The 26,905-nt window shown below is 42.2% G+C and overlaps 2 protein-coding genes across 5 annotated transcripts in view; one reads left to right on the plus strand and one right to left on the minus strand.

The window, feature by feature from the left end:
• The first annotated feature begins 2,174 nt into the window (after positions 1 to 2,174).
• LOC109471098 (cytochrome c oxidase protein 20 homolog) lies at positions 2,175 to 3,864 on the plus strand. Its single transcript, XM_019770308.1, has 4 exons — positions 2,175 to 2,367; positions 2,927 to 3,029; positions 3,267 to 3,330; positions 3,469 to 3,864. Exons 1-4 carry the CDS (start codon positions 2,341 to 2,343, stop codon positions 3,608 to 3,610), a joined length of 336 nt encoding a protein of 111 aa, XP_019625867.1. The 5' UTR covers positions 2,175 to 2,340; the 3' UTR covers positions 3,611 to 3,864.
• A 415-nt stretch (positions 3,865 to 4,279) lies between these two features.
• Positions 4,280 to 26,905, minus strand: part of LOC109471097 (HEAT repeat-containing protein 5B-like) — a 37,724-nt gene continuing 15,098 nt past the window's right edge. Inside the window, exons 2-40 of one of the 4 annotated variants that reach the window (XM_019770304.1) lie at positions 24,503 to 24,683; positions 23,992 to 24,203; positions 23,527 to 23,575; positions 22,820 to 22,879; positions 20,816 to 20,959; positions 20,349 to 20,517; positions 20,055 to 20,206; positions 19,780 to 19,878; positions 19,222 to 19,372; positions 18,797 to 18,949; positions 18,420 to 18,543; positions 17,187 to 17,425; positions 16,731 to 16,883; positions 16,456 to 16,555; positions 16,101 to 16,210; positions 15,680 to 15,843; positions 15,478 to 15,552; positions 15,161 to 15,367; positions 14,538 to 14,567; positions 13,889 to 13,957; positions 13,559 to 13,680; positions 13,259 to 13,418; positions 12,718 to 12,907; positions 12,327 to 12,496; positions 11,784 to 11,967; positions 11,352 to 11,510; positions 10,969 to 11,075; positions 10,660 to 10,807; positions 10,299 to 10,402; positions 10,056 to 10,133; positions 9,864 to 9,932; positions 9,443 to 9,622; positions 8,745 to 9,189; positions 8,335 to 8,607; positions 7,885 to 8,166; positions 7,261 to 7,488; positions 6,740 to 6,891; positions 6,348 to 6,558; positions 4,280 to 6,186 (exon numbers count right to left, since the gene is read on the minus strand). In XM_019770304.1, the coding sequence (XP_019625863.1) occupies positions 5,870 to 6,186; positions 6,348 to 6,558; positions 6,740 to 6,891; positions 7,261 to 7,488; positions 7,885 to 8,166; positions 8,335 to 8,607; positions 8,745 to 9,189; positions 9,443 to 9,622; positions 9,864 to 9,932; positions 10,056 to 10,133; positions 10,299 to 10,402; positions 10,660 to 10,807; positions 10,969 to 11,075; positions 11,352 to 11,510; positions 11,784 to 11,967; positions 12,327 to 12,496; positions 12,718 to 12,907; positions 13,259 to 13,418; positions 13,559 to 13,680; positions 13,889 to 13,957; positions 14,538 to 14,567; positions 15,161 to 15,367; positions 15,478 to 15,552; positions 15,680 to 15,843; positions 16,101 to 16,210; positions 16,456 to 16,555; positions 16,731 to 16,883; positions 17,187 to 17,425; positions 18,420 to 18,543; positions 18,797 to 18,949; positions 19,222 to 19,372; positions 19,780 to 19,878; positions 20,055 to 20,206; positions 20,349 to 20,517; positions 20,816 to 20,959; positions 22,820 to 22,879; positions 23,527 to 23,575; positions 23,992 to 24,203; positions 24,503 to 24,628 (6,165 nt within the window). In that variant the 5' untranslated portion in view covers positions 24,629 to 24,683 and the 3' untranslated portion in view covers positions 4,280 to 5,869. Of the gene's footprint in view, positions 6,187 to 6,347; positions 6,559 to 6,739; positions 6,892 to 7,260; positions 7,489 to 7,884; positions 8,167 to 8,334; positions 8,608 to 8,744; positions 9,190 to 9,442; positions 9,623 to 9,863; positions 9,933 to 10,055; positions 10,134 to 10,298; positions 10,403 to 10,659; positions 10,808 to 10,968; positions 11,076 to 11,351; positions 11,511 to 11,783; positions 11,968 to 12,326; positions 12,497 to 12,717; positions 12,908 to 13,258; positions 13,419 to 13,558; positions 13,681 to 13,888; positions 13,958 to 14,537; positions 14,568 to 15,160; positions 15,368 to 15,477; positions 15,553 to 15,679; positions 15,844 to 16,100; positions 16,211 to 16,455; positions 16,556 to 16,730; positions 16,884 to 17,186; positions 17,426 to 18,419; positions 18,544 to 18,796; positions 18,950 to 19,221; positions 19,373 to 19,779; positions 19,879 to 20,054; positions 20,207 to 20,348; positions 20,518 to 20,815; positions 20,966 to 22,076; positions 22,321 to 22,819; positions 22,880 to 23,526; positions 23,576 to 23,991; positions 24,204 to 24,502; positions 24,684 to 26,905 lie in introns of those variants that run through there. The other 3 variants (XM_019770303.1, XM_019770305.1, XM_019770306.1) reach the window with 3 other exon arrangements.

The following is a 26,905-nucleotide window of genomic DNA, read 5'->3' on the forward strand; positions in this document are numbered from 1 at the left end:
CCAAATTAATTAGTCTTTACCACTAGTACCAGACTATTTACGAGAATATTTGCCAGGCTAGTTTGGCCTGGCCACCTTCGGGTTTGATTTCGGAGGGTAACTGGATTGTATCCGGAAAGAAACAACCTTCTACAGACTGACTCCCCAGGCCAATCCTTTTTGCCGATATACATGCCACAATCCGTAATCCCACAGAAAAGCCTGGTGGAGGCTACTAAATAACAACAAATGTGTCTTATCTGAGAAATTGTACCCATATGTTAGTCAGGTATATTTGGCATATGAACTTTGCATTCAATCACCCAAACAATTAGGTGCATAAAAAAAAATTAAAAGACTTTGGGTGCACTGTATAAAACAAGATTACTAGATGGCGTTAAAAACCTCACACGAAAAGCCAGGTTGGCTCCTTGGCAGTTTCTTCTGACTTTGAAAAATCCCTATCAGTTTCTTCTTCAACATTGGGCTACCAGAATATCTGGGTGCACTCAGAAAAAGATTGGGTGTACAGCTCCAATTTTTGGTGCACCCTCAGTACTTTGAGCCCTGATTTGTAGTTTGCATCAAATCGGGCAAAACAATGGACAGGAGTGAGTGATACCCAGTTCATTTGATTCGTTGTTGGTACAGTAATACACTCAGATTCACACTTGCACTTGAATATTATCTAAATGACTGAAAAGAAAATCAAAGACAGTTTTTATTCTTTTATAAGTTACAAGAACATTTGCAAAACAAAAAACCTATGCAGTTGACTCCATATTCAGTTGAACCAAGGAGCTTATACTATAGTTATAGCGAAACTAGATAAAAGGAACAAAAATAATATATGTTACGGACAAGTTGCAATCTCCACAGTCACCCTACCATGCGTGACATATTTTTTTAGATCAACAAAGAAGTTAGGAAGTTATAAAAGTGATTCATAGATGGAAAGAAATTAACCTTGATGTGTGGTATATAACATTCTGAGAGAAACTGCTAAAATTCGACTGATCCTTTTGTTATGCAAACCATTGAAAGAGAATGCTGGATTAACTTGTTTACTTTACAACACTTGCTTGTTAACTTTACAGTAACCAACTAATTACTTGGGGTAAAATGTTGTTTCAGATAAATTTTGAAAAGGAAAAGGACTTTTACTTTCTAAATTAAGATTTTCTACTACTGTATTTATATTTGCATGTAAGAAAAGAAGAAATCCTATATAGCTAAGGACAAATTGAGGAGCACACCAACCATCACTAAACAGGGATAGCTGGCAGTATAAACTTCCTGGCACTTATAACCTGATAAGTCCATAAGGTCTGACATGGGATTGAGCTGTTTGGTCACTTAAATTATTTTATATGAAAGGTGTGGGACAGTTGAAATTTGATGCGTTAACTTAAAACAAATTTTATCTCTGTAACATTACAGTATGTACATCTTATAGACCTTATATGGACTCTATATGAGAGTGGTATGCATATTGAAGCTATGTTTATGATTGTATGATATTTATAATGTCCTTTATCCAGCAAAAAATCATTCTCCAACCTTCAATTAAAGACTGTTCAGAGAGATAAAATCCAAACCATAAAATGCTGAATACACCCATTGAATACCCACCAAGTTCCAGTCTGGCTCCAACCCGGGTTTGTTTGACCCAACCCCCCTGTCCGTTCCAGGTTTGTTTGACCCAACCCCCCTGTCCGTTCCAGGTTTGTTTGACCCAACCCCCCTGTCCGTTCCAGGTTTGTTTGACCCGACCCCCCTGTCCGTTCCAGATTTGGTTGACCCAACCCCTCTGTCCGTTCCAGGTATTTGACCCAACCCCCCTGTCCAGTCCAGGTATTTGACCCAACCCCCCTGTCCAGTCCAACCTCTTCCGCCCCCCATTCTCCTTTATTTTTTGGAATAGCCCATTTATCGGTTTTACAAGTCCACAATACGTTCAAGTATTACTTGTGGGCTAATCTAGAAGAAAAATCCAAGCAAATTAGTACAATAAGACGTAAAAATGGGAAAATACTCGGGAGCTCTCGTGTTTGCTGCCGCTCACCTCAAATCAAACCAGTGTTAAGGGAACACCATATTTCATGCACGTAAGCTTTCACAACTGATATATTCCTCCACAACAACCTGCATCTCGACCAAGTTCGTCCGCCGCCGCCATGTTGAACACGCTGACCTTTGACATGTGATGACCTCTATTGACCTTACGTAAGCAGGAAGTCGACTCGAGCTCACTGAGCTGGTGTGCGTGATTTCGACCTTGCATATCCATCTGCATCTGCGACTGAATATCTATTCAAATAATTTAACCGCCGAAACCTGTCAACGACTCGTTTGTGGAAAATGGCCGACGATACTGAGAAGACATGGGTGAGTGAAACAACATCAAAATTATTACCACGGCGCATTTATCCTATATGTTAACGTTAACGATTAATATGAAACTAAAGACCGTTAGGAGAAGGGTCTTAGGAGTATACAAGACACCAATATTTAGTTCACAGGATGTTCGTGTCATTTCTGTCACTATTGACTATAATTTGACAGAATGACCCTTAAGAGAATGATCCTGTAAAATTGTGCAAAATTATTAACGTTAAATTAACTAATTAATTCATTTTATAAAGACTTGACGTTATTGGTATTCCTGAGCAACAATAATAAACTTAGAACCCTCGTCCTTCTGTTTGCTCTAGGTTACTACTGTACCAAAAAGGGCTGAGGCCTCCAGCCTCTGCACGTAAAAGAACCCAACACACTTACCAAGAAGGTAGTAGTAGGGGTTACCCATAGCCGAGGCAACTAAAGGAGCCAGTACAGTATATAAATCAAATACATGAAAGAGTGGTGGCCCGGTGTGCAAAGCCACATTGCATATATGCTTTACCTCAGTTGAGGATGACTTCTTTAACTTTACTCCATATTGCAGGGACCAAAGCATTTCATACAGAACACCCCATGTGCACGGAACTCTTTTCTGTATGGGATGGGAGGAGGAGCCGTCGGGGGATTTGCATATTTCTTGTGGACAAGTAAGCATTGTCAATTATGTATGGATCAAAATTTACAAATACGTGTATGCTGGAAAATCATCTAATGTTTTCAGACATGTAACGTTAACCATTATGTTTACTTCACTCGTTATGAAAACTATGGTCTGGTTGGTGTACACTGTGGAAAAAATGTTTGTTCCAAGACCTTGTGAACCTGTAGACTCATGCTGTATACTAAAATGTTTTATTCTTATGTTGATGTGTATGTTTCTGCAGGCAATCCCAGAAGATCATACCATGCCCTCATGATATCTTTTACAGCAACAGTGCTCCTGTACTGGTAGGTCCGGTATTCTCAGATTGACCCCTTTTTTGCCATGAACTACTTATAAGACAGCAGATACAATGTACATGAATAGCCCTCTTTTGATGTAAGCGTTACTCATCTTTTTTGTGAAATTTCAATTTGTTTGTCCAGGGTTCCATGTCGATATCAGTATGCACAGAAGCGCATCAAGCAGAGGATGATAAACCGAGGTCTGAAGACACACATAGCCATGCAGGGCACACCAGAGGCAGAACTATTAGCTTCAGCACAGGAGCCAGGGTCCAAGTCTTGACTTAAAGCTAACTCCTGTGAATACCTATAACACCTGTCCAAGATATCCGGGGGGGGGGTATCTAAGATTGTTGCCTTCTTAGTTTTATGCCTTCTGGCCCCCAGTGAACATTAGTCATAAGTGATACATGTGTTGCATATCCTTTATGATATATTTCTCATGGTATCACAAAGTCTACTCAATACAATGCAACTGATCTGTATTCACATGTTGCTTTTTTTATATTTGAGTTGAAGCAATAAATAGTACATGTATATTGACGTCATGGTAACATATATTTTATACTTCGTCATCTGGTCATATTCAAACACAGTATTAAGCCCAGTAGGTGCCCATAAACAATGAACTGTGTAATGTGCCCTTGATCGTGTGTGGGCAGTTCAGCACCAAGGACAGGCATCTTTGCACAGAAACATGTAGTGCACAGAAATGAGCTGAGGCTGATTAATTTAGCAGGTTTCCCCTATACCTGTTGGATACCAATACTTAAAATGCAGATGTTGCCTGTGTGTAAGTTTGACTAGTCTAAAATGGTGAGGTAAGCACCATTTTAACAGGTTCTCTATCTGGAGATAAAGTTGTGGTCATCAGGGTAAAATAACTAGTAGATCGGCTGTTGATCATGCCTTCATAAAAATCCGTCAACAAATGAAAAAAAGATACAATGCCTGCTCTTACATCATCTTTAATGTAAAATATAGGATTTATTCCACTCACAACAGCACCATTAAAATTTCTACAATTACAGCAGCATTTTACATACTGGCCAGGTACAGAACCAGACCTTCATCCCACTTGTTCTTATTCTGATGCTTCTAGTATCATGGCCTTCCTCAGTACCACTGCCCTAACATGCTTTATCTACAACAAAGATGTATTCCTATTGTCTGGACAGGGTTAATACAGGTCCCACAGCTTTATTTCTTTTACATCCAACTGTAAGCTGATAGCTACTACATGCTTGAACTCTATCTATACATACATGTATATAATTTACATCGTAATACTTATAAACAGTAGGGAAGCTAAACTGACATTCACAGCAGGGTGTTGCAGAGTGTGGTACTGAGGCTGGTCAGTCATGATGCAATTTCCACTCAAGATTTCCCACTGGTTTCATTACAGCACATTTTACGAGAACTCCATCTGCTACTACTTTTGGCAGGATGATGATAAATTATACTACTGACATTTGAAAATGTACTGAATATTTACAGACCCCAATGGAAAAGTACTAGGACTGGGAGAGCCCAGATGAACCAGAGGACAGTATCATCATCATCATTGTCATCATCATCATTGCCACGTGACTCATGGGAAAATAGTTGTAATTACCCAGTAGTTTTACAACTGTACCCTCATCCTCGCTTCCAATTGGTGCAGAAGGCAACAAGAGTGTATCTACTAATGTACACATCATTATGCCAATGAATACACAATGTGGTTATGTTTACAGGACCCATATCTGTCTGCATCACAGCAATTCACCATCATTACATGTCAAAGGGGCCAAATGTTCGTAACTTTAAGAAAGCAGAAGAAAAATCTTGGAATGCTGGTGCAAATGAACCTATGTACATATATTTCTGTCAGGGAATATTTAAGGGACTTCATATCTTATTATCATCCTGCTTGTCTCTTAACTGTCTATAAGGACCCCATCACTTGAGATCATAACTGTTCTAGTATTGAACAATATGCAGAAGTTCCACATTACCTAATTAATTGCTGCTTCATCCGAATTGCTTGTTTCGTAATAATAATCCTGATAAAATGGGAAACCGATTGCCTTAGTAAGCAGACTATCATGTAGTAACACAGGACAGAACTAGATAAAGAAAAATAACAGCACAGTCAGCTTGAAATTCAATAAATGACATAAAATGAATTTCCCTTGTACGCACTTCAAAATAAAAGGAAAATAAAATCAATGGTTTCAGTTTCAAATCATTTAAAACATGATTTAAGTATCATACAGCTTATATCAGGAACAAAATCCAAAGAACTGGACAGGTTCCAACAGTACAATACAAAACATATATAAAACCTACATTCCTATACAGCTGTAGTTCAACAGTTCACTTTTTTTTACCATCCATCAATCTATACAGAGAATGTCTCAATGATAGCTTTGCTGAGATTTTCTTTAGTTACATGTACTAGTAATTACACAGATGTATGGCACTTGATATAGCCATTGCACAGCTCCATTCTGCACACTATTACCTACACTGAGCATGAATCTACACGGAAAATTCTTTACCCTGTGAAGTTGCTGAAGTTCATTTTAAGTTTGATACTGGGCTGTGCAGGTTGTGCTGCTGCTTTAGACTGCTTGGTGGGAGCTGCTTTGCTAGCCTGGCTGGCTCTGATGGCTGCTTCAAGTTTAGCCTTCAGGTCAGGTGCAGAGGTGATCACACTCTTGAAGGCAGCGGGATACTGGGGCCCTATTTTTAAGAGGTTTTGCAATGCTTTTTCATGGAGAGTCCGAGACAGTTTTCCAGTGCTTTGCAGTAGGCTTGAGTCTACCAGATAACTGACCAGGATGGGGACTAGCAGGTTGACCAGATGGACTCCTGACAAGTGAGAGATGGCATGGGGTTAGTGTCTAGCAAAAGTATATGCTCATTCAGCATCTTAATTGCCTTCACTGATGAAAATGCAGTAATGTGTTTTGCCATCATACTGAATATCACAATAGTAGAATAGTAGACATGCTGGGCTGAACTTTACTTACTTAGGTGGTCCTCTGTCATGGCCACTAATGTCTCCAGCAGCTTCAGGGCCTCCAGAACAGTGGCCAGCTCCATTTCTGTGCTGGGCTTGTTCCTGCTGGCCTCCTGCAGACGTTCCACCACCAGGGGACCCATGGTGTGGATGTAGGGCGTGGCCACCACCACGTCTGCTTGGAAGATGGAGGAGAGGGTCTGCAGGCACTTCAGCTGCAGCTGTACATGAGTAGGGAGTAGTAGAGGAGAACTTTCAATGTGACTGTTAGGCTAAATAACTGCTGCAAAATTGAATGAGCCAAAACAACAGTATGTTGAGCAAACTCTTTATGTTCCAATAACAGATGGAAGGGAAGAGGGTTAGGGTGAGTAGCTCAACGTAAGTTTCCATGTGAGATACCTGTGGATTGTCAGACTGCCAGGCCTTTTTGAAGGCATCGATGCACTGTTGCTGCAGGTTGGGTGGCGTGGTGACCTGCTGTGGGGAGGCCATGATGAGCATGGCCAGAGCCAGGAGTGTGGTCACCTGCTCCACACCTGATCCGGAACCATCTGTCAGAAATACAATAGGTACAGGTGGAGAGATTTGCAGGGGAGCTGCTATCTCATTACAACTCAGCTAAGAAAGCAATGTGACATCCTCAAGTGATATGATGTATTTCTAGGCTGAGGTAGACATCACCTAAGTCCTGCTTACCATTAAGTACCTTAAAGTTATGCTAGTGCATTCCTCCAACAACATGTGGACAGTCTCAATGTACATAATTTGACTAAATCTCATCAGATTGGGACAATTTGGTTAACAAAATTTGAAATACCTAACTAATCTAAACAACAAACTACCAGTACTCTGCTATTGTCCTTCACCAGACATTGATTCAATAAATCACCTTTCTGACATACTGTAAAGTTATAGGTTACCTTGTTTATTGGAGAAGTCCAGTATGGTGGCCAGTGTGCTCTGCAGCAGCCTGGTCCATTCTGCTGCACACGTGTCGTCCCTGGCCAGGGGGCTGGAGGCCAGCGACTTCAGACTCTGTAGAGCCGTGCTGACGGGGAGGGGTAACCTGGCATCACCTGCCTGGGAGGACGTCTCTCTCAGGACCCCCGTGGTCAGGAACAGGATGGTGGGCAACACGGACACACTCCCTGCACAACAGGAACATCACCAGGGCAGTCAGATATCTGATACTGGGGCCAACTATCTACAGCAGGTGGTACAGACTTCCAGGCTCCCAATTTTAGAGTTGTGTGAGTTAAGTCTTGCCAGTAGAAATGGGGAATTCATTCTAAAGAAGGCCAAAGCTATATAGCAAAATTTCAGTAAGTCATGGTTTCCTGGTGTGAGATTGAATATTTAAACTCTAGAATATGATATCAAACAGCACAGACATAGTTCTATGTTCATACATGCTGCAGAAAAACTCAGTGAGCAACACAAGACCCATGCAGTATCTAAATATGCAATAAGTCATATATGTATGGTAAGGTTGACAACATCATGAGTAACGTACTAGTGATATCTCCTGTCCCTGCCTGCCTTACCTTTAGGGGAGCAGAGCTGTGGTAGATCTGCCATGATGGCTACAGCAGCCGACACCAGCTGGTTGGCCTCCTCCCCTAGCCCCAGCCGCCGGCCCCCATTCTGCAGCTGGGCGGGTGCCGGCATGGAGGGGTTCAGGGCTGGGATCTGTCGGATCAGCACACACAGGCACACCTCCAGGGCTGCAAACACTGAGGACTTCCCTGGGACAATGTCTCCACTGTCTCCTCCCTCCCCCAGAGCTGCTGTGGCATCCTGCTGCTCAGCCTTTTCTTCTTTGGATTCTTGTAATGAAGAGCAAAGGACAAAGTTATAGCGTGGTCCCTTCAACGACCTAGTCTTCTGATACGTGGCACCAAATAAGAAACCTAGGATTTTGTAACAAGATATTCATTTCTGCAGCCAGGCTTATACTTGAGGCCATTGTTTTAAATGAACATAAATCTCCTCACCAAGCTGTTTCTTGTCCTCCTGTAACTGTTCCTTGGCAGCTAAGATGACTTGTCTGGCCACAGACATGATTGCTAGCTGGATGGGGAGGGCATCCCGGGTCAACAACAGTCTGTGCAGAACGTTGAGAACCTCAATGGAAATGGCTCGGTCCCTTACAAGCTGGCTCCGGGGCCATGGTGCATCCAGGAGTTTGTGCATAGCATGTAGACAAGTGGAGACAGTTTCTAGGGGCTGGCTAGCATGGGGTGAGCAGAGGGCTTCTATACATATACCTGCAGAAGAGGAAATCAAGAAGCTACATTATAATAAGCTTGTAACTCTTTCAATAGTTTCAGTATTTTCCACAGCTTGAATGCAGTCATACCGTATTAGCATTATAGAAAATATTCTAACTTATAAGGCAGCTCACCTAATATCAAGTGGAACCTGTCACTATTGGTCTCCTCTGGAGTTTTCTTCTTTTGTAACATACTGCCATCAAATCCACCCATCCCGGCTCCTAATGGTCCCAGGTCCTCATCCTTCTCAGCAGCCACGTGTGCAAACCCCCCATCATTCAGCCACAAGGCTGCAGCATACAGTATAGGTGGCCATGCTCTCCTGTAGTGTGGCCTGGCACTGTCCACTGCCTCAGCACTGTAGAAGGCCCCGCCCTCTGTGGGCAGCTGGCTGGAGAACTCTGGGGGGAGGGCTAGCAGGGCGTAGTCCTTAAGCGCTGCCAGCCAGTGTTTACTGAGGGAGGGCAGCTCCGGCTGGACCATGGTCAGCAGGCTCTCGGGCTCCCCCTCATCATTCTCTGGCTCCTCCTCAGGAGTCCTGGACTGTGGCTGCTTGGTCATGGCTACTACATACACCTGCAGAGGACAGGTTCAGTGCAGGTCAACTTTCAATTTCATTCTTTCTCCTTACTGACTTCTTTTACAATCAACTTCAATTTGATAAGAGAACTACACGAAGCCCAAAGCAGGAGAAACTTTCACTGTCCTCTACATATCAGGACACATACCTTTCAAACTAAGGGTAAACAATATGCTTAGTGGATTGGACTCCTGGATAGCCAAACACCCAAAAGAGAATGTATCACAAAGACTTAATTGGAGTGCCCACCTCTGCCCATGCCTTGAGCACAGCTAGTTTCTCCATACTGGAGGCACTTTCGCTGTACAGCTGGGAGGGAGCATCCTTCCCTCGCTTCAGCTTGGCTAGTGATGACACCATCAGCTGCTGTATTCTCTTCAGGTCATTCAGGTCAACAAAGACACCACTGGCAATCCAGGTGCTGCAAACCTGAGGGAACAAACATTAGAGAACACCTAGTATTAAGTGGAACCTGTCACTATTGGTCTCCTCTGGAGTATTCTTCTTGAAAATGCAACATTTCATCAATTTCGTCAACAGAAAGCACAGAAAAAGGACCTTTCATGACCAGAATACAATCAAAACCTTTTTGGTAGATCTGTTCATGACAACACAAATGTGGAAAACCCTTCAGTACTCTGCAGAGTTGAGTATTAGAGTTCTACCTTACCTCACAGGCCATGGCTGTAACATCTGAGGGTGTGTCTGGAGTAAAGGCTGGTCTTAAAGCAGCTCCAACCTGCCATGAAAGGTGAAAAGAAATGTTGCTGGTTGTACTGGACCAGACAGCGTGTTATCCTGGGCAGGTAGATGACAAAAGCAAACATAAGAAATTCCAGAGGCAAACTTTTCACCCACTGACCTGTGCCTGGTACTGCTCCATAATGAAGTGTCCTGGAAATTCTGGCTCAGGGACTTTAGCAAACTTGGTGATCACATCCTGGAGAGCAAACATAAAATCTTATCAGGATATGAAAGATCTAAACAGCAAAATCCAGCTTGTGTAACCCTCATGAATGCCAATTTTAGGCTAGTGTATGAGTTATTGATTGCCTGAATAAAACTGAGTTATTTCTGTCCTGCAGTGATTGGCAGGTATGTTCACCTGTATAGCCTGTAGCCCGTACTGCCTCAGCTGGTCATTGTCTGCTGTAGCTGCGATGAATGTCATCCTCACCAGCTCAGACAGGTGCAACACCAGGAAGTCCACTGGGGAAAGGAAACCTGACGTTAGTCTGTGTAATCTAGTTAGTGTGGGGGACTGGACACAAAAATGACTTTCAACCATTGGTGATGACTAGGTTGTCTATGGGCACTGAAGTACTATTTCCCAATGTAGTGACAAAAAATTCTGTGTGCATGTCAAATTTATGTAAGAAGAAGATGTTACCACTATCTATATGTAAAATAAAATCTGTAGAACAGCCAAATGCAATGCTCCCTACATCACCATGGGACTGGCCTACCTGTCTGATTGGAGGCTTTTAGCTCCTTTGCCTTCCTCAGGTCAAAGTTGGTGGGGTTTCCCTCACAGGCCTGGATGATTTTCCTCACACAGTCTGTGGCGAACATGCGGGTAGGCCAGCGGGGAGCAACAGTGGGATGGGTCTTCACCTGGAGAAACACAATTTCAAATCAGATATGCTGGATAAATGCTCATTTTTCATTTCATGTTCAAACTACAGAAACAGCATTAAGGAATGAAGGCAATAGGTATTCATAGAAAACAAAAAGGAAATAAATTGTAGACAACACTAGCAATCTCTCATCAGTACCTCTCCCCCAGCATGGAATTTTGCTGTGTCGTCATCATCTTCATCCTTGTCCTCCTTGTCATCTTTCCTCCCTTGTAGAGCCTTAGGCTGGGGAGGACCACCAGTGTCTGTGGGCACAAAGTTGGCTTGTGATTTAAACAGAGCAGGATCTATGACAGCTCATTTCTCACTGTAGCATAAGCAAGACCATTTCATGCTCTTAAGTATAACTGGTATCGTACTGAATTGCGGACAAGAGAAAGAGCCACGGGAGTAACATTTTTACCCAACACCTTCTATTGACACATAAACATTAGCCCATAAACATTCTATTGACACAGTGTTTCATAGTGTACTTGTGCCTGAATGTCTGTTGTACAGGTCTGCTAAGTAGAGACTCTGACCTGTGGCTGCTGTGAGCACATCTCTGCTGAGCTGCAGCCAGTGGGACAGGTTGTCAGCTGCCAGGGACTGCAGCATGCTCAGCAGGGTGTCGTGGATGTCCTTCCTCAGCTTCTGGTCCACTTCCTTATCCAACATGCCAAATAGCACTCCCTCCAGACCTGGGGAGGAAGGTGACAAAACATGTCAATACAGAGGACCCATCACAACCACAAGATCTACTTGCTTAATAAGACTCCAAATGAATCTAACATAAAGTCAACATTGTAAGCAATCAAGCAATGACTAATGTTCTGTAAGAAAATCAATTACCCTGGTCAACATTTTAAATCATGATATACCAGTACATGCATTTTTCCAACTTGTGTTGATGTTAATAAGATGTACAACTACTTTCTATGTGATCTTGCCTTCACTGTCTTGACTCATCTTACCAGTTTCAGTGATGTTGACTTCTTCCGGGGCATTATCGTCTTTCCCAGTCTTCAGTTTGACGTCCTTCTCTTTGACCAGCGTCATGGCGTACTCACAGACCTCGCGAGCCTCCCTCTGGGCCAGCTGTCTCAGACAGGCCACAGCCGCCCGCCTCAACAGGAGGTGGGTACTGCCCAGGTTACGCTGGGATGACAGCCAGAGCATGCTGGTTAGATCTTCAATGTTATATCATTATGTATATGTCTCACACATTGAAAAATATTCTTTAGTGTAGTACATGAATTTTTTTTTACATGATTGTATTTTACATACAGCAGATGGTTAGCCTAAGAAGTGTATTTACAAGTATTTACAATATTCCATAGTTCCTACCTGACATATGAACAAAGAAACTTAACTTAATGTCCCACTCACTGTCAATTTAGACCTACCAGAAAGAATGACACTGTCACTATTTTCCACATGTGACCTTACACTGTCTTATTTTTCATTTGGAACTAAATCTATCAAAAACAAATTTTCCAGTTGATGGTAGCACTTACACACAGGTTGGGCACCAGACTGGACAGGTTGACGTGTCGTGGTGCGAAGAGGTGAAGCTGCTGCAGGCAGGAGATGGCCTCTGTCTGTACCAGGGAGTCAGGGTGGTCCTGCATGATGGCACAGGCCACCAGACAGGAGGTACGGGCTGTGGCCACGGCTCCAGAGTTACCTGTGGGAATAACATCATCATCATACTCCACTTACAATGGTAAAGGTGTCTTTTCTGAACTCTGAACATGGGTGTCATCTAGCTATCAGAAAGTCAGCAATTGCATTTTTTCAATAAATCATAACAACCGGTAAAGCAGTGTTGCAATTAAAGATATGTATTGACGTGAGCCATCACTTGTCTTGACAGGTACAGTTGTAGAAGCAATCTAGCATGAGCACCTTGGAGCTCAGGTCCCAGTGTAGTGATGAGAGCCTCTAAACACTTCCCCAGACACTGGTGCACCTCAGTGTGTGCAGGAGGGATGGTGAGGGACAGCTGTAACACCAGGGACAGGGACGGCTCCACATAGCTACGGAACATTGGGCCTCCAGAGTCAGAAATCAGGGCCAAAGCATGAAGAGCCCAAGCCTGGAAACAAAAATGGATATATTTGTACTGTTGTTTTGGAGAGACCTATTGCAAACATTATAATAGACCAAAGAAAATAATCTTGAACTAGCTCTTCCCATCTGAACAAGTATCTTTCTATATTCTTACCTAGTGAAAAAAGTCCCTGGCTACGCATGTCACACCTCTGTATCACCTTCACCTACTAGCACCATACCACACCTCTACACAGCAGAAATGGTGTACAGACTATCCCAGTGCTACGTCTCATACTGGCAACCAACTCCCCAGCATCTGACATGATACAAGGTTGTAAAACAGCCTTTTTCCAACCAATCCACCCTGACACTGCGGAGTCCTCAGACCACTCACCTGCACCACTGGAGAGCTGGAGTCCTGTGCCAGGGCCAGCAGGATGCTGACACTGGTGTTAAGGTGCTGTCCTGACCCCATCCCCCCCACATATCTATGTAGGCACCCCAGCGCTAGAGAGTGTCCTGTTCTGGAGACAGCATCTCTGGCAGACTTCAATCTGAAATTAAATCAGTACGGGCAGTGAGAGATGAGGTAAGCCCTTGGCTCAGGACAAAAGTTAATACAGTTTACACAGCATCACATGATAGTAGTCGATAAAAGGTAACATTGAGTGTCAAATGTAGTAGAAACACTTACTTGTCAAAGCTGTTCTGTGCCTGCTGTGCGATGAAGGCACTGTCCCCCACCACCTGTGCCATTCGCCCCAGGGCCTCCCCTGCTGCACACCGCAGGATGGGGTTGGGGTTCATCAGTGCATTCTGATGGAGGGGAAAATCTGGTATCAGTAGAACTAACAGACCTTTTAGTGCATGTTTTCATTTAAAAAAAAAATAAAACAAGATAAACAGATGTTATAGGGCAAAATCAAACTATAGATAGCTGGTGTGTTACACCCAAAGGTGGTTATACAGCTTATACAGATACAGGTAGAGCTTACCCAAAACAAAGTAAATACCTTCCACTTACCATAATCAGTTCATTAGCCTGGCGGATGATCTCCTTTCCCCCCAGTCCACCCTTGTTATCTGCCAGACCCTATAAACACAGGGAGCAATCAGGGGAGTCCAACATGTTTGAAGAGAATGGATTAAACACCACACCCTTGTACCCATCACCTTAGTCACCAGGTCTAATCTTGAGATTTGATTTTTCACTAGGTCCAAATAAGAAGCGGCTGAATTACATGTACAATGTATACTATAGTTATAGTCTCAACTGCACCAAGCAAGTGGGAAGTAATTACTACATGCAAGTGTTGGTTCAGTGCTGAAAAAGCCTTTGGCACAATTGAGTTGTATACAGAATGTATTCTAACTTACTACAGACTAACCACCAAAACCTTATAACTGCACAGCTGCACCTAAACTACCGTCATCAGACCGGCATCCACCTTTTATTACACCAGCTAAACAGGGCTCAAAATTTAACAAGAAACACACATACACACACACAGATGTCTGTGACACAACCTTAACAATGGGAGGGGTAGACAGTTTGAGTTTGACATGTCAACTTAAGACACACAACAGGAAAAACAGAAAAGTTAAACAGAACTGGCAAACATTTAGACATTTTGAGCCCTGTTTAATCTACAGAACACAAGCTATGAGCAAACCTTCAGATTGGCATCTTTTCTCATCTCTTTCTGCTCAGGTAAGAGAAATGGATTAAACAGGGATGATGATTAGTGATGAGGATTTGGTTATGGATAATGGAAGTGAGCTTGGTGAAGACAGCAATCTATGCTAGGGTTAGTGCAGTTATCTATGTTAGTTAGAAGGCATCTCAGAAGCTTTATAATTATATGACTCTTGTATTATGATTGGTAGTGCAGGTTGTCTTGTGAGGGTGAGATGGAACAACCCATCTATGATAATGTAATCTATCATGATAAATCAAGTTCAAGGTACTCCTTGAACTTGATTTATCATGATAGATTAAGTTCATGGTACTCCTTTTCCTTTCTAATCTTGCTCACCCACTTTTTTCATCAATCATAATCACATAGCCATAAAATCTACCAAGAGCTTTAAGCACTAATGTAAAGAATTTCAGACACATTTTGTTACTTTAAGCTATATCTGTAACAACACTTATTACATTGTTGACTTTTCAGAATCATTTTGTACAGTAAAAAGAAATCACAAATTAATGGAAAGAAGGAACTCTGGCAGTTGATAAGACCACAAGATGACTGGTGGTTTGAGTAAGTGTAGCAGGTAAAACAGTCTGCCATACCTTGAGAGCACTCAGTACAGCAGTGAAGATGTTCATCTGGACAGCCTGCTGTCGTTGTGACTTGGCCTGCCGAATACACTCAGCAAAGTGCTCCAGCATCTGCAGCCGGTGCTTCTGAGCCACGTGGGGAAACACCACACCAAACAGGGCCACTGAGGCATCTATCACTGCCACTCCAAGGGGGAGGGGGCCAGGAACGGCTACAGTCTGCAGGTATTGGGCAAGTGGATGGTTATAACTCAGAAACATGTTATTAAGTAATTCTTGTAGAGGTGAAAAGTATGTGAGAAAAGAGAGTAAGTATATGAGACACTCACCTGGTCAACTCTCAGGTATATTGAAGATGGATCATGCTCCAGAGCACCTGACCCCGATGCACTGTTGGGCTGGAGCTGTAGTGTGAGAACATCAACAAGAAGTTTTTACTTCTGCATCATCAAAATACAGGACAAGGTCTAGTCAAAACTACCATCTGGTATAACATGGACATGGAAGAATGTCCTGTGTCCAGTCACCAACCTGGTCCTCCACAGACTTGTGGTCAGTCTCCTCCAGCCAGGAGCCCAGGATGCGAGTGTCGTCGGTGTGGCACATGGAGCGCAGCAGGGATGTGGTGGTGTTGGCAGGGTTGTCTGTCAGGGTGAACTCTGCCACCAGCTCTCTCAACAGGGCATTGAAACTACCTGTGGTAGGGAACACAAAGGGAGGGTATTATCATTCATGAATAAACTGATTCCAACATAGTCATGAATTTAGACCAATTCTAACATACTGGTAGTAAGTATCTATTGATTTTACATACACTTCAGCCCAGAAATACAAACTAAGAAACTTCAAAAAGAAACTTTCTTGTATTGATGTTGCCAATTCTTTTTAATTCCGTTATAATACTTTGCATTTCATTTGACCACAGCTGATGTAAACTGAGCAGGTATATTACCTTCGTAAGCTGTAGGTGGGAGGAGGGCGAGGATGTCATACAGCCTGAGCCTGACCATGGCAGCGCTGGCCTTCAGATGGGCACCGTACGACTTGATTACACTGGGGATACTGGGGAGGGAAGGGGGAAATAGCTCAGGTAAGACAGATGGTAACAGGCTTTATTTTGCAATCAGCTAATACATCCATTCCCTTTGCTCATTCATAATCTTTACTCTTTATGACGACAGGCAATAACCTCATACCTTCACCAAATGATGTTAATGTCAACATCAAATTATAGATGTTAATAACATGAGTCGATGATAATCAACATGTCAGGGAAGATGCCTAAGTTGTGAGAAAAAGTGACTTACTGTGCCATCATTGTCATGGCACACTCCAGTGGAGTCATGAGTCTTCTGGTCACGTCATCAGTCAACAACTCACTGCAGTGGGCCACAAAACTCCTCATGGCTGGGGAGGAACCAGTTATGATCACTGAGTACTCATAATGACACAGACATATAATCCAATAGTATAAAAAGATCATTTGGCTGCGTTAGACAGGGGATAGACATGGTACATGTTGTATATATTGAAGTCCAATATCAAAAATGAGATACACTGTGGTAATGAGTGTTGATCTTACCGCAGAGTGCCCCTGCCCTCCCCTCTAGGGTGACCTGCCAGGTGAAGGCATCTCCACGAGCCTTCTCCCCCTCCAGCTCCTGTTTGGACCGAGGGAAGGCATTTCTCCACAGCAGCAGCATCCGGGGGACATGGGGCTTCACAGACGGGGGACCTGGGAATGGAAGAAGTTTACTTTCATCATCGCTACAGCTGGCCAAGTACATATAACATTTCTCAGGAAACATGATCCAAAGGATATCAGAAAACCTGCAGATTACTTGCACAATAATAGCTTATACTCTTATGCATTCTTTTTTTTAAATCACTGTAATTAAGATATATTTACATTCCATTCATTACTGTACATATTCTTGGATATGACTACAAAATTATCATCAGCAAGGCCAGTGACACTATCTTTGAATCAGGAGCTATATTTACATGTCCATGTCCATGTCCATGAGTAAGCTCCTACCTAACGTCATGAGTGCTCCCAGCAGCAGCCAGCCTGCTTGCGTGCGCTGCATGGACATGCGGCTGTTCTGGGTGGCTGTACGGAGCAGCTCCTCTGCTATGCTGAAGACCAGTTTGCCCTTTGAATGTGGAATACCAAGTGGGCACTGGTGGACTCCACCAATCAGGGCTGCCAGGGCGTAGCTGTAGCCTGACACAGCTTCAGGGGAGGACTTCAGCGTGTTCAGCCGGTCGGCACACCTGGGAAAATCATACATCAGCACCCATCCTCAACAATGTACAGCAAATTTCCCAAATCCCTGCAATTAGTCCAGCTAGACTGGCAGAAATACTGATCTGAGATGTTTGCAGCAGCTTTGCATAATGCTAATAGGAAATGTTGTCCAAACTCTCCTCCATACAAGATATTTTACAAACTATTCTATCAACTGGCAGGACAAACTTTCCTTTCTCTTTCTCTTTCTTTGGGCATTTCAGCATCTCTCAGACTAAGGATGAATGTACTCACTGATAAGAATTTGCTCCTGACCTGCATTGACATGCATATGAGGTCAACAATCTCTACAGGTCCTGTCTTGCTGTGACTAACATTACTGATTTTTTTCCACAAAACATTCAGTGTGTTTAAGACACGTAGCAAACAAGTATGGCTTCTTTGTTTAACATCACTTACCACAGGTGCCAAGAGCCTCTTTATATGAACATTGAGAAACGAAAGAAAATGAAGGATGTAAGTACTAGTAGGAGAAAACCCTGTGGGTTGTGTGAATTATGCAGCAGTGCGGCACCTCTAAACTCTTGAAAGGTAGAGTAGCAGGGAGATGCTAAGGTGCAATAACAAGATGGAGAGGTTCTGTGTAGTCATTAACAGGACACATAATTTAACAGCACCAAGTTACAATATATTAGGAGATGTGGGAATTCTATCCAGGCAGTTTCATGGACAAGAAACATGAGCCAAACATTTGATGTTATGTAAACTTGGCACTGTACTTTGTCCTTTTAGTTTAAACTCTTTTTCCTCAATCACATTCTTTTCAGCAGTCCTTTAATTTCACATTGAATATCCTTCTGTGAACCAGTCAGTAGTGAACCACTCCTCGATATTACACCTTCCCAGACAGACACAATCTGTTCTCACTTAGCATGTGTCAAAACATACAGGCATTTCTTGACAACACAGAGAAGAAAGGCAACGACCACAGTATAGGACAGTGGGAGGAAGGGAGAGTACCTGTCAATGAGAGGGGTCATCTGTGAGGGCAGGGCCACTGCTATACATCTGAGGCACCAGGCTGATGCTAGCCGGGCAGCGATGCTGGGGTGCAGTAGGACTGATATCACTGGCTCAATTATACCTGGGAAATGATAAGATAACTCATTACCTCATCTACCTTTAAGGCTTACATTCAATCAATTTGTTTGTAAGTTTAGTCTGCAGAGCTGTTACGGGGATTGCTGTATCTTAAAATGAATATAAGAATTCTCTTATATTTCTGGATGTAGACACTTTTCTCAATATTTTAGTAACTTTTCCCAGCCACCACCACTGACAAATTCATTTAAACCCTTTAAAGTATTGTTGAAAGAACCCAAGAAACAAAGACATACTTGAGTTAGCTTCAGTAACGAGAGGAGCAGCACAAGTCTGCAGACTCTGCAGCAGACTGCCCAGCTCCTGCAGGGCGCACACCAGCGAGTGTTGTGTGTTGGAGATGTCTGCAGCTCCTCGGCCCTCAGACTCCGCTTTACTACTGGCATCATCTAGATAGAGGTGTACAGAACATGGCAGTTAGCACTACACTTATCTTCTGGTATTTCCTATTTAATGGCCTTTCCTATTTAATATTATCTTGGAACTAAAGTTCACTTTGGTAACAACAGCTTCTAAAGATGTGCCGAATATATCTGCACAGTACTCCTTTAGTCCTTATCCTCAGGTGGCAGCATGTAATATGTAATACAACAGCAACAAGAGTTAACATGTTATGTGCCAAAGAGTTCTTGTAATGCAGGACTGGTTAAACATAGCTCACCAACAACTGTCATCTGCTTGCTGACAAACTGGCAGAGTTCCCTGGCAGCAGCGATCTGAGCCTTCTCCCCCAGCAGTTTCCCCAGCACGGCCCGCAGCATGAACGACACACACTTCCTGGAGTACACAGCATCCACATGGGTGGGCGTCGCCTGCAAAAAAAACAAGAAAGAAAATGTAGCTTCTTCAAGTTTAGCTGACTGAAATGTTAATTGTCCAAAGGTTGTGACATGAAGATTAGATAAATGTGTACATTTATGAAAATACAGTTTCAACATGTCAGGGACATCCTCCAAGCTCCACTGAAAACCACAAGGATTGCAACCCTTTCAAGCAGGATGCATATTGAGCAGTAACATAACCCAGGATTACAGTAATACAAATGTACATCTGGTCCATAGATAGGGCCAATAATCACTGCATGCTATGTCAGTAACACTGTCAACGTCTACAGCTTATGGCATTTATGAGTATGCTCATTTTTTTACCAGCAATAACACACAGAGCACTGGATGTGTCTTCACGAAATCAAGCAAAGACTTTACAAATTAAAACTTACCTTTGGACTTGCCAGTAGATCTAGGACATGTGTGAGGAAGACGGACATGTTCCTCTCCAGCCAAGGTCCCCCCAAAGTCATCACAAACACAACATGAGCCTGTGGGAGGTGGGGAGACATGTCATGTTGTAGCAGATGGACAACACTAGTATGCATTTTGATAAATTTTCAAAGAAACATTAGCAAGAAATTAACTTTAAAGAGCTAGGAAACAATGTGAATTCAAAACTAACACAGCAATGTAGTGTCAAAAAGGTTCGCAAAGAGCATCTCACCTGTGTAACACCCACTCGGACTTCTCTCCTGACTTCTCCCCCTTTCAGCAGCTCTCCTCCACCCCCCTTAAGGAAGCCTGAACCTCCCCTCAGAAATCCAGAGGACAACACACTGAACACATCGTCTAGGGATGGTTTCTTCATTTTTGCAGCTGTGGTCAGACATGAAAATGGTGTTACAGTACTAACCTAAACAATCATGAAATAATCTCTATTCAGGCATACAGCACAGAAATACAATATCTTTAATGCACAAAGGATCAGCAAAGTCTTTGTAGATGTTGAAAAACTTACTGGCTGCCTTTGGAGTGAATGGAGCCGCCATGGTGACACCCAGCAGTCTGGCCACAGCACAGCGGACGTCGTAGTTTGAGCCGTCCATGGCCTGGAAGCAGAGCGAGGCCACTCGGTCCAGCTCGCTGGTGTACATGAAAGGAGCTTCATTCACAAGCTGGGTCAGACACTGGAACAGAACAGGAGAACATCAGCATAGGATGGGTTGAAGGAACAAAGTTATGTTCATTGGTGTATCACTCCAGTACATGCATCCAAGAAACTTGGATGGCCCCATAGAAGTGAAAATGGATAAAAGGTCATGGAGACCTGTTTTCATGTGTAGAATTTACACTTCTTTTTGCACTCTTTATCATATTCATGAAAGTTTATTTATGACTCAAGCAACCATCTGCATTATTTGCATTATTTTCACCATGAGATGACTATAAACCACAGCAATGAGGAAAGCCAGAGCTAGGTCTGACCTTGGCTGCAGCCACCCTGACCACCAGGGACCTGTCCACCAGGCAGCCTCGAGCCACCTTGTAGATGTCCTTGTGCTGAGAGGCTGCCGCTGACCCCAGGCCCATTAGGATCTTCTCCAGGGCAAGCATGATCTCACACCGACCCTGAGACTGGGGAGTACAACACACTGTGAGAATCACACCACAGGAACATAATCATCACTGTGTTTATAGTAGTGTTGGGGTGTGGCTGTGATCTGTTTTGTAGCAAAAGAAATCAGTACTTGACATCATCAGCAAACAAACAGCTACTACAGGAAATAAAACTTATCACGACCTAATTGAGAAAAAAGCAAATTGATAAAACATGCAGTTAAAGGAAAAGAATACAAAATGTGCAACTTGAAATAGGTTCCTCCACCACAGTTCATGGTATCCAAACCTTTCAGTGATGTAGCAATTTAGATACAAAATAAAGCCTTTTTTGGCAGCAGAATTCATACACTCAAAACACGAGCAACTGAAGGTCTGTAACAGTACATAGGTGGAGGAATCAGTGTGCAGTGTCATCTAAAAGTGACCTAAGATTTAATGAGACAACTATTAGCTTGTAATAAGCAGCCAGCTATCCCTTTTTAAATGACAGACAAGGAGAGGCATTTGCATCTGGACAACTTCATGTCTAGAACAGCAGACAGCCAGTGATGGGATTAGATCATGGGATTTCATCATGGCTCGATGGGAAAAGCAAATCTGCAATTATTTTAAACCCGCTCCAGATCTTGAACATACTGCAGGTTATAATCAATAAAGACAAACTTAAATTATAAATTTGGGCAGGCTGCTCTGAATATTTTCCATAGATCTGGGATAGTTGGTATACTTTCAGCCAATCACAAAAAGTAAATGCACATTTGTATCAGACCTCTGTGGCAGGCTGGCTATGAATAAATGAGACATCAGGCAACATGAAAGACGGTTCAATCAAATGGATCTGCCATTCTGCCTGCAATATTACACTATCTACTGCCACCTAACATCTGCCTTCTGCAAGTAGCAGTATTTTTGTTCTGAACTCAATTCAAAATGTCATTTTGCCACAATACTGTATGTGTCTGCCTGCCTGACATTGAAACAATCATTTGTATTGATTGATCAATAAATTGATTGATCAATAAATAGAAGAAGCATCTGTCAGTGCCTCCCCTTCATCTGTCATAGATTGCACCAGAAGCCCTTTGCAGTTACTGCACCACTAGGAAAGCACAGCATCTCAACTTACCCAGTGGTGGGTTCATACAGCATAGCAGCACGCATTTGAAATTGAGATAAAAATTTCAGTCAAACAAAAGTGATCAAACCTTGCTAGTTTGGATAATCTTGTGCAAATGAAGTTGTGCAACTCAAAAGTACTATGAGTATGAGCAGTGGAAAAATGGACAGGCATACACGACCACATATATTGAAAGTTAAGATGAGAAGATACAGAAAAACATGGTTGAAATTAATAACACTCTGTCTGTGATATTACAAAAATTAATATGATTAAAGAACTGTCATGATAAGGTCATTCTGGAGAAGAATGATTTAAAAGAATGTTTTTTTTTTTAGAAGGTACATGTAGGACGAAAACATGAAAGCATGTTACATGTATAAGAAATAAAAAACAAAATAGCATGGAAACATTGAGCATCTACCTACATACCAGTCCATTATTCCAGTGTTCATAATCACCATACAAAGCTTTCTTATCGTGTTTAGTGTGCAATTTTCAACTCTATTCATTAACAGTTACTCTAGCTAGTTATACGGTAATTGTCCAACCACCACCAAATCATATTGTGCATGAAAGTCAAGTCTGTTATCCAAAAATGTCTACGTGCAATCAAAATGCTGCCAACATAACATCCACTGGTGCATCAAAAATGCAATCAACCACACTCAATATCTTCAACTGCATGCAATTTCATCACTCAGGCTGGCTGGCTGGCAGCAGACCTACAATGGAACACAAAAAACACCTACCTCTGCATTTTTCATAGCTTTGAGCAGGGTTTGCACAGTATCAATGAATGAGCTTCCAACCTGTGCAAGGTATAGGAAAGACAACATTATTAAAGCAAGTAGCAAGACAAACAGAAAAGACTAGATGTTCTTTTATTGTCTTGAGAAGACTTGAGAATAAAATTATCATTCACTCAATACATGTACTTGACTGTGGTGCATTTGAGAGTAAAAACTGTACAACATTCTATCAAGTCCATCTCCTTAATAACACTCATGGTATAACAGTTGGGTCCACTTCATCGAGATAACATCAGGTGGAAAGTATCCAAATTATAACAAAAGCTGTAATTTGCAAAAATACATGATGTCATATACTACTATTTACTTATGCATGTTATTACTTAATTAACTCATTGATTGATTGGTGATCATTTTAGGTTATTACTGTGATACAAAACTGTAGTGTAAAACCTAAAAATGAAAGAATGCATCAACATTCAAGGCAAGACACCTACACTACATAGAATTGATTTATGTACAAAGCAAATGGCTACCAAGTAAAAACTGTCACAGTGATTGATGTAATACATGCATGAAGGCTAAGATAATCTCTACCTTTGTATCAGTGTAGAATTTTCTTATATTATTTTATAATAAAACAGAGAAATCATGCATGCATTAAAATCTTGACCAAATATATTATACGAAACAATAAACCATCTTACCATCCGACCCATTTTCTCATGTATAGCCCCTAAGATTTCTACAGCAGCCCTGAAATAAAAGAATGCAGTATGTGTATACTCGTATATGTATAACAGAAAGCTTCGCATAGTCATCCTTCCTTATTGATTTATCAGTCACTGTGCTTTAAAGGTGAGAAAATATGTAAGCATTCTGCTTTTTCTCTAGCACATTTTAAGTGCAGATTTAACATTGCCAAAATACTCCACTACAACGAAACAACAACACCCAGAGCCAGTTCCATAGAGCCCTGGTGACATCATGCATTATTGTCAAAGTCATGAGCTAAACCTGTCTATAATGGAATATCTGAGAGCTCTTAGACATAAAGCTTTTTATTTTTCACCCAAACTTCATACCAGGTCACCTCTGTTTGTAATGGATCGCATAAATCACTTCATAACAGGTTTGTCACCTGACACAAAAGGCAAAGAGGTCAAACTTACAGCCTGGTGGGGAGATAGCTGGGTGAGTCGTCCTTGTTTTTAAGAATATCCACACAGTTGTTGACTGTTTCAAACAGTGAGAAGGTGTCTCCCACACTGTACAGGTTAGCCAGGCACTTCCCCAGCAGTTTGCGGGTGGGAGGACCGGGGGAACAGTGCATCTGTGCATTCAGCTGCTCCACTAGCTTCTTCTGGTGCTCTTTCACATCAGCCTTTTCAACACAAAAGCATTATATAAATGTTAGAAATTCTATCACATATCTGATGATGATATCCCCATAAAAACCACTGTAACCTGGAATCAATGCTATGTGCTTGAGTGGCTCTTCATCAGCATTAATCAACAGTAGCAATAAAACACAAACTAGGCAACATTATCAACACCAGGGACTACAGGTGAGGTGTAACAATATATACTTGAAATCGGACTTGCAAGAACATAGACTAGATGCCACAGAAGAAATTGACAAAGACAAAGCACTGTGGATAATGTCAATAAAGACGGGTATACCTTATGAGCTGCAGCTAACACCTTGTCCAAGAAGCGCAGCCACTCATAGATGAAGATGGGTCGCTTGGCCTCGTTGATCTGGCCTAGAGCCTCCTCATTCAGCAGCAGGCTGTGAGCAAGCTCCATCTTTCCCTTCTTTCAATACCAGTATGTGCTGCTTTGAGGAATCAGAGTTCTACATCTGGGAACAAGAAGATACAGCCATTAAACCTTCCCATGGGCTGACATGAAGTATAATCACCCAGACACAAGTAGCTGCAGACACTGACAGTGAGACAAACAATAAGTCCCCCTGTAATTTGGTAAGGTCTGCTCTATTATTGACTTACCTAACACCTTGTTTCCTGACATTGATTCAATCAAGGCTATAGCATCTGTCTACCTCAACCTTGTCAGCTGCTCCATACCCTGTCCTTGGTACTGAAATCCTATCTCGGCACAGGAAACATCTAGCACTGGTTAAAGAATAGTGTTATTCTTTAACCAGCTGAGCAGAAAATGCCTATCAAACCACAACATACAGAGGCTATAAGCTGATTATATTGATTAAAATTGCTAAGAGCCATATCTATAATCTTCAACCATCCAACAGGAAGGGCATTTTAAAGGGGCAGAACATTCACAAGATAAAAAATTATTCGTGCTGCAAGCAATCTTCACACCTGCGAACAATATACCCAATTCGAATGTCTCCACATCTTTAGTAATGAACAAATATTCAGGTTCACCTTCAAAGTTCACACACAGACATGAAACAGCCCACTGCCTTGTGCATTAGACAACCTACATGTATACTTACGACACAACCTGCCTGAAAACATCATTCCAACTTCCAGGCTAAGTAATGCTATAAACCTACACCTGATGACTATTAGACTAAGTAGATGGATGATTGTCTTCTATTCTGCCTGAATACACTAGTAGCAAGCTATAGTGCAATTTCTGAGCTAATAGGACAAAAATCCATACTAATTACATCCATGCATAATAGATATCCTACAGCATGTCTTCCCTTTTAAGATTCCATTAGGCAGAATGGAAGTAAATTATAATACAGGAAACATGAACAAAGGCAATGGAAGTATGCAAAAGGCAATATAGTGCAATTGAATTTAATATTTTGATTTAGACATATGGAATACATGGCAGCTGGCAGATAAGTACCTCATACTTGAGTCAGAAGCAGGCACCACAGATGACAAAACTGACATTGTTTTCCTCATCTTTCCTCATGTAACTTGGTTGGATATCATTGTTTTGCATCTCCACTGGTCAGGATAAGTGTCAAGGCTAATGCACATCTGAGCTGAGTACCAATTTGTTGTTTTGAATTGGAATGAGATCAAGGTCTGTAACCTGCAGAGGCAGTAGGTCTGTGACTCTGAACAACATGTTAAGTTAACCCAGATTTTCACACTGCTGATTCATAGTACCATTAGGCCATTCATGCCTAGGTTACAAAAACACTGCTGCACATTGTAAAAATTCCTCATCACATATTATTACTCCGTGAAGGAGGTCAGGACCTCCGGACGGAGCGTTGTAATCGGCTGATTTTTCATGTTCGCAGTCAAAACACTGGGTTCTCTTTGTGTAATCGGCACGCAATTTTATACGCCGTCTGCGGGCATGCCCGTGTTGATGCACGAATGTGTATTTTTGCCGTTGCTGCTTTCGCGGTCAATGTAATATCGCAGACGCACCCCTACAATTACGAGGCGAATTGGAATGGTCCAGAAAACGACGTTGTTTGGTAATAGCAGTGGGGTTCGAAAAAGTTACATGCAGATACGGGGTGGTTTTTATAAGTGGTTCCAGATGTTTTTGCCCATGGTTAAGAGATGCCAAGTTTTTTGGAAGATGTTCGCAGCCAAAACGCATTCTTCCGTACGTCGCATTTCTGTGTAATTTCGCATGTGGTGTTGCATTATGTCCGGGATGATGCACGTCTTTTCATTTTTACCGTAGCTGTTTTGATATTGGAGTAAATGCTTATTTTCGAAACATCCCCATTTCTTTGAAATGGTTTCGTCCGTTTATGCAACTGTTACTGCGCTAATGACGACCAGTCGCGCTGTCCTGATACACCGCGAATGTGCGAGTGTTCCCTGTAGACAGTCCCGGGAGTCATTTTTTTGCACATTCCCAGGAGCCAAACCAAAATACGTTCATGAACCGAGTCCAAAAAACCGAAACGTGAAAATCGGATGATCGGACCTGATGTACATTTCTCTTTCTATAGATTGTACACACAATACACACATCTTTAGATAATCTGGCCATGGCAGGTTAAAAAAAAGTACCCTGAATCATACTAGATTAGCGTAAATGCATGTTAATGCGTTCAAAACAAGAAAAAAATTGTTTCCGGGTATTAATCTCTTGAATCACGGCGCTGAATAT

The sequence above is a fragment of the Branchiostoma belcheri genome, unplaced genomic scaffold (genome assembly GCF_001625305.1).
Source record: "Branchiostoma belcheri isolate BF01 breed outbred unplaced genomic scaffold, Haploidv18h27 scaffold24, whole genome shotgun sequence".
NCBI lineage: Eukaryota > Metazoa > Chordata > Leptocardii > Amphioxiformes > Branchiostomatidae > Branchiostoma > Branchiostoma belcheri.

Bases quoted from the DNA above. Each gene is read 5' to 3' on its own strand.
- LOC109471098 (XM_019770308.1), top strand. From the start codon at position 2,341: ATGGCCGACGATACTGAGAAGACATGG. The intron at 2,368-2,926 runs GTGAGTGAAACA...TCCATATTGCAG, and splicing joins ACGATACTGAGAAGACATGG to GGACCAAAGCATTTCATACA. The intron at 3,030-3,266 runs GTAAGCATTGTC...ATGTTTCTGCAG, and splicing joins TGCATATTTCTTGTGGACAA to GCAATCCCAGAAGATCATAC.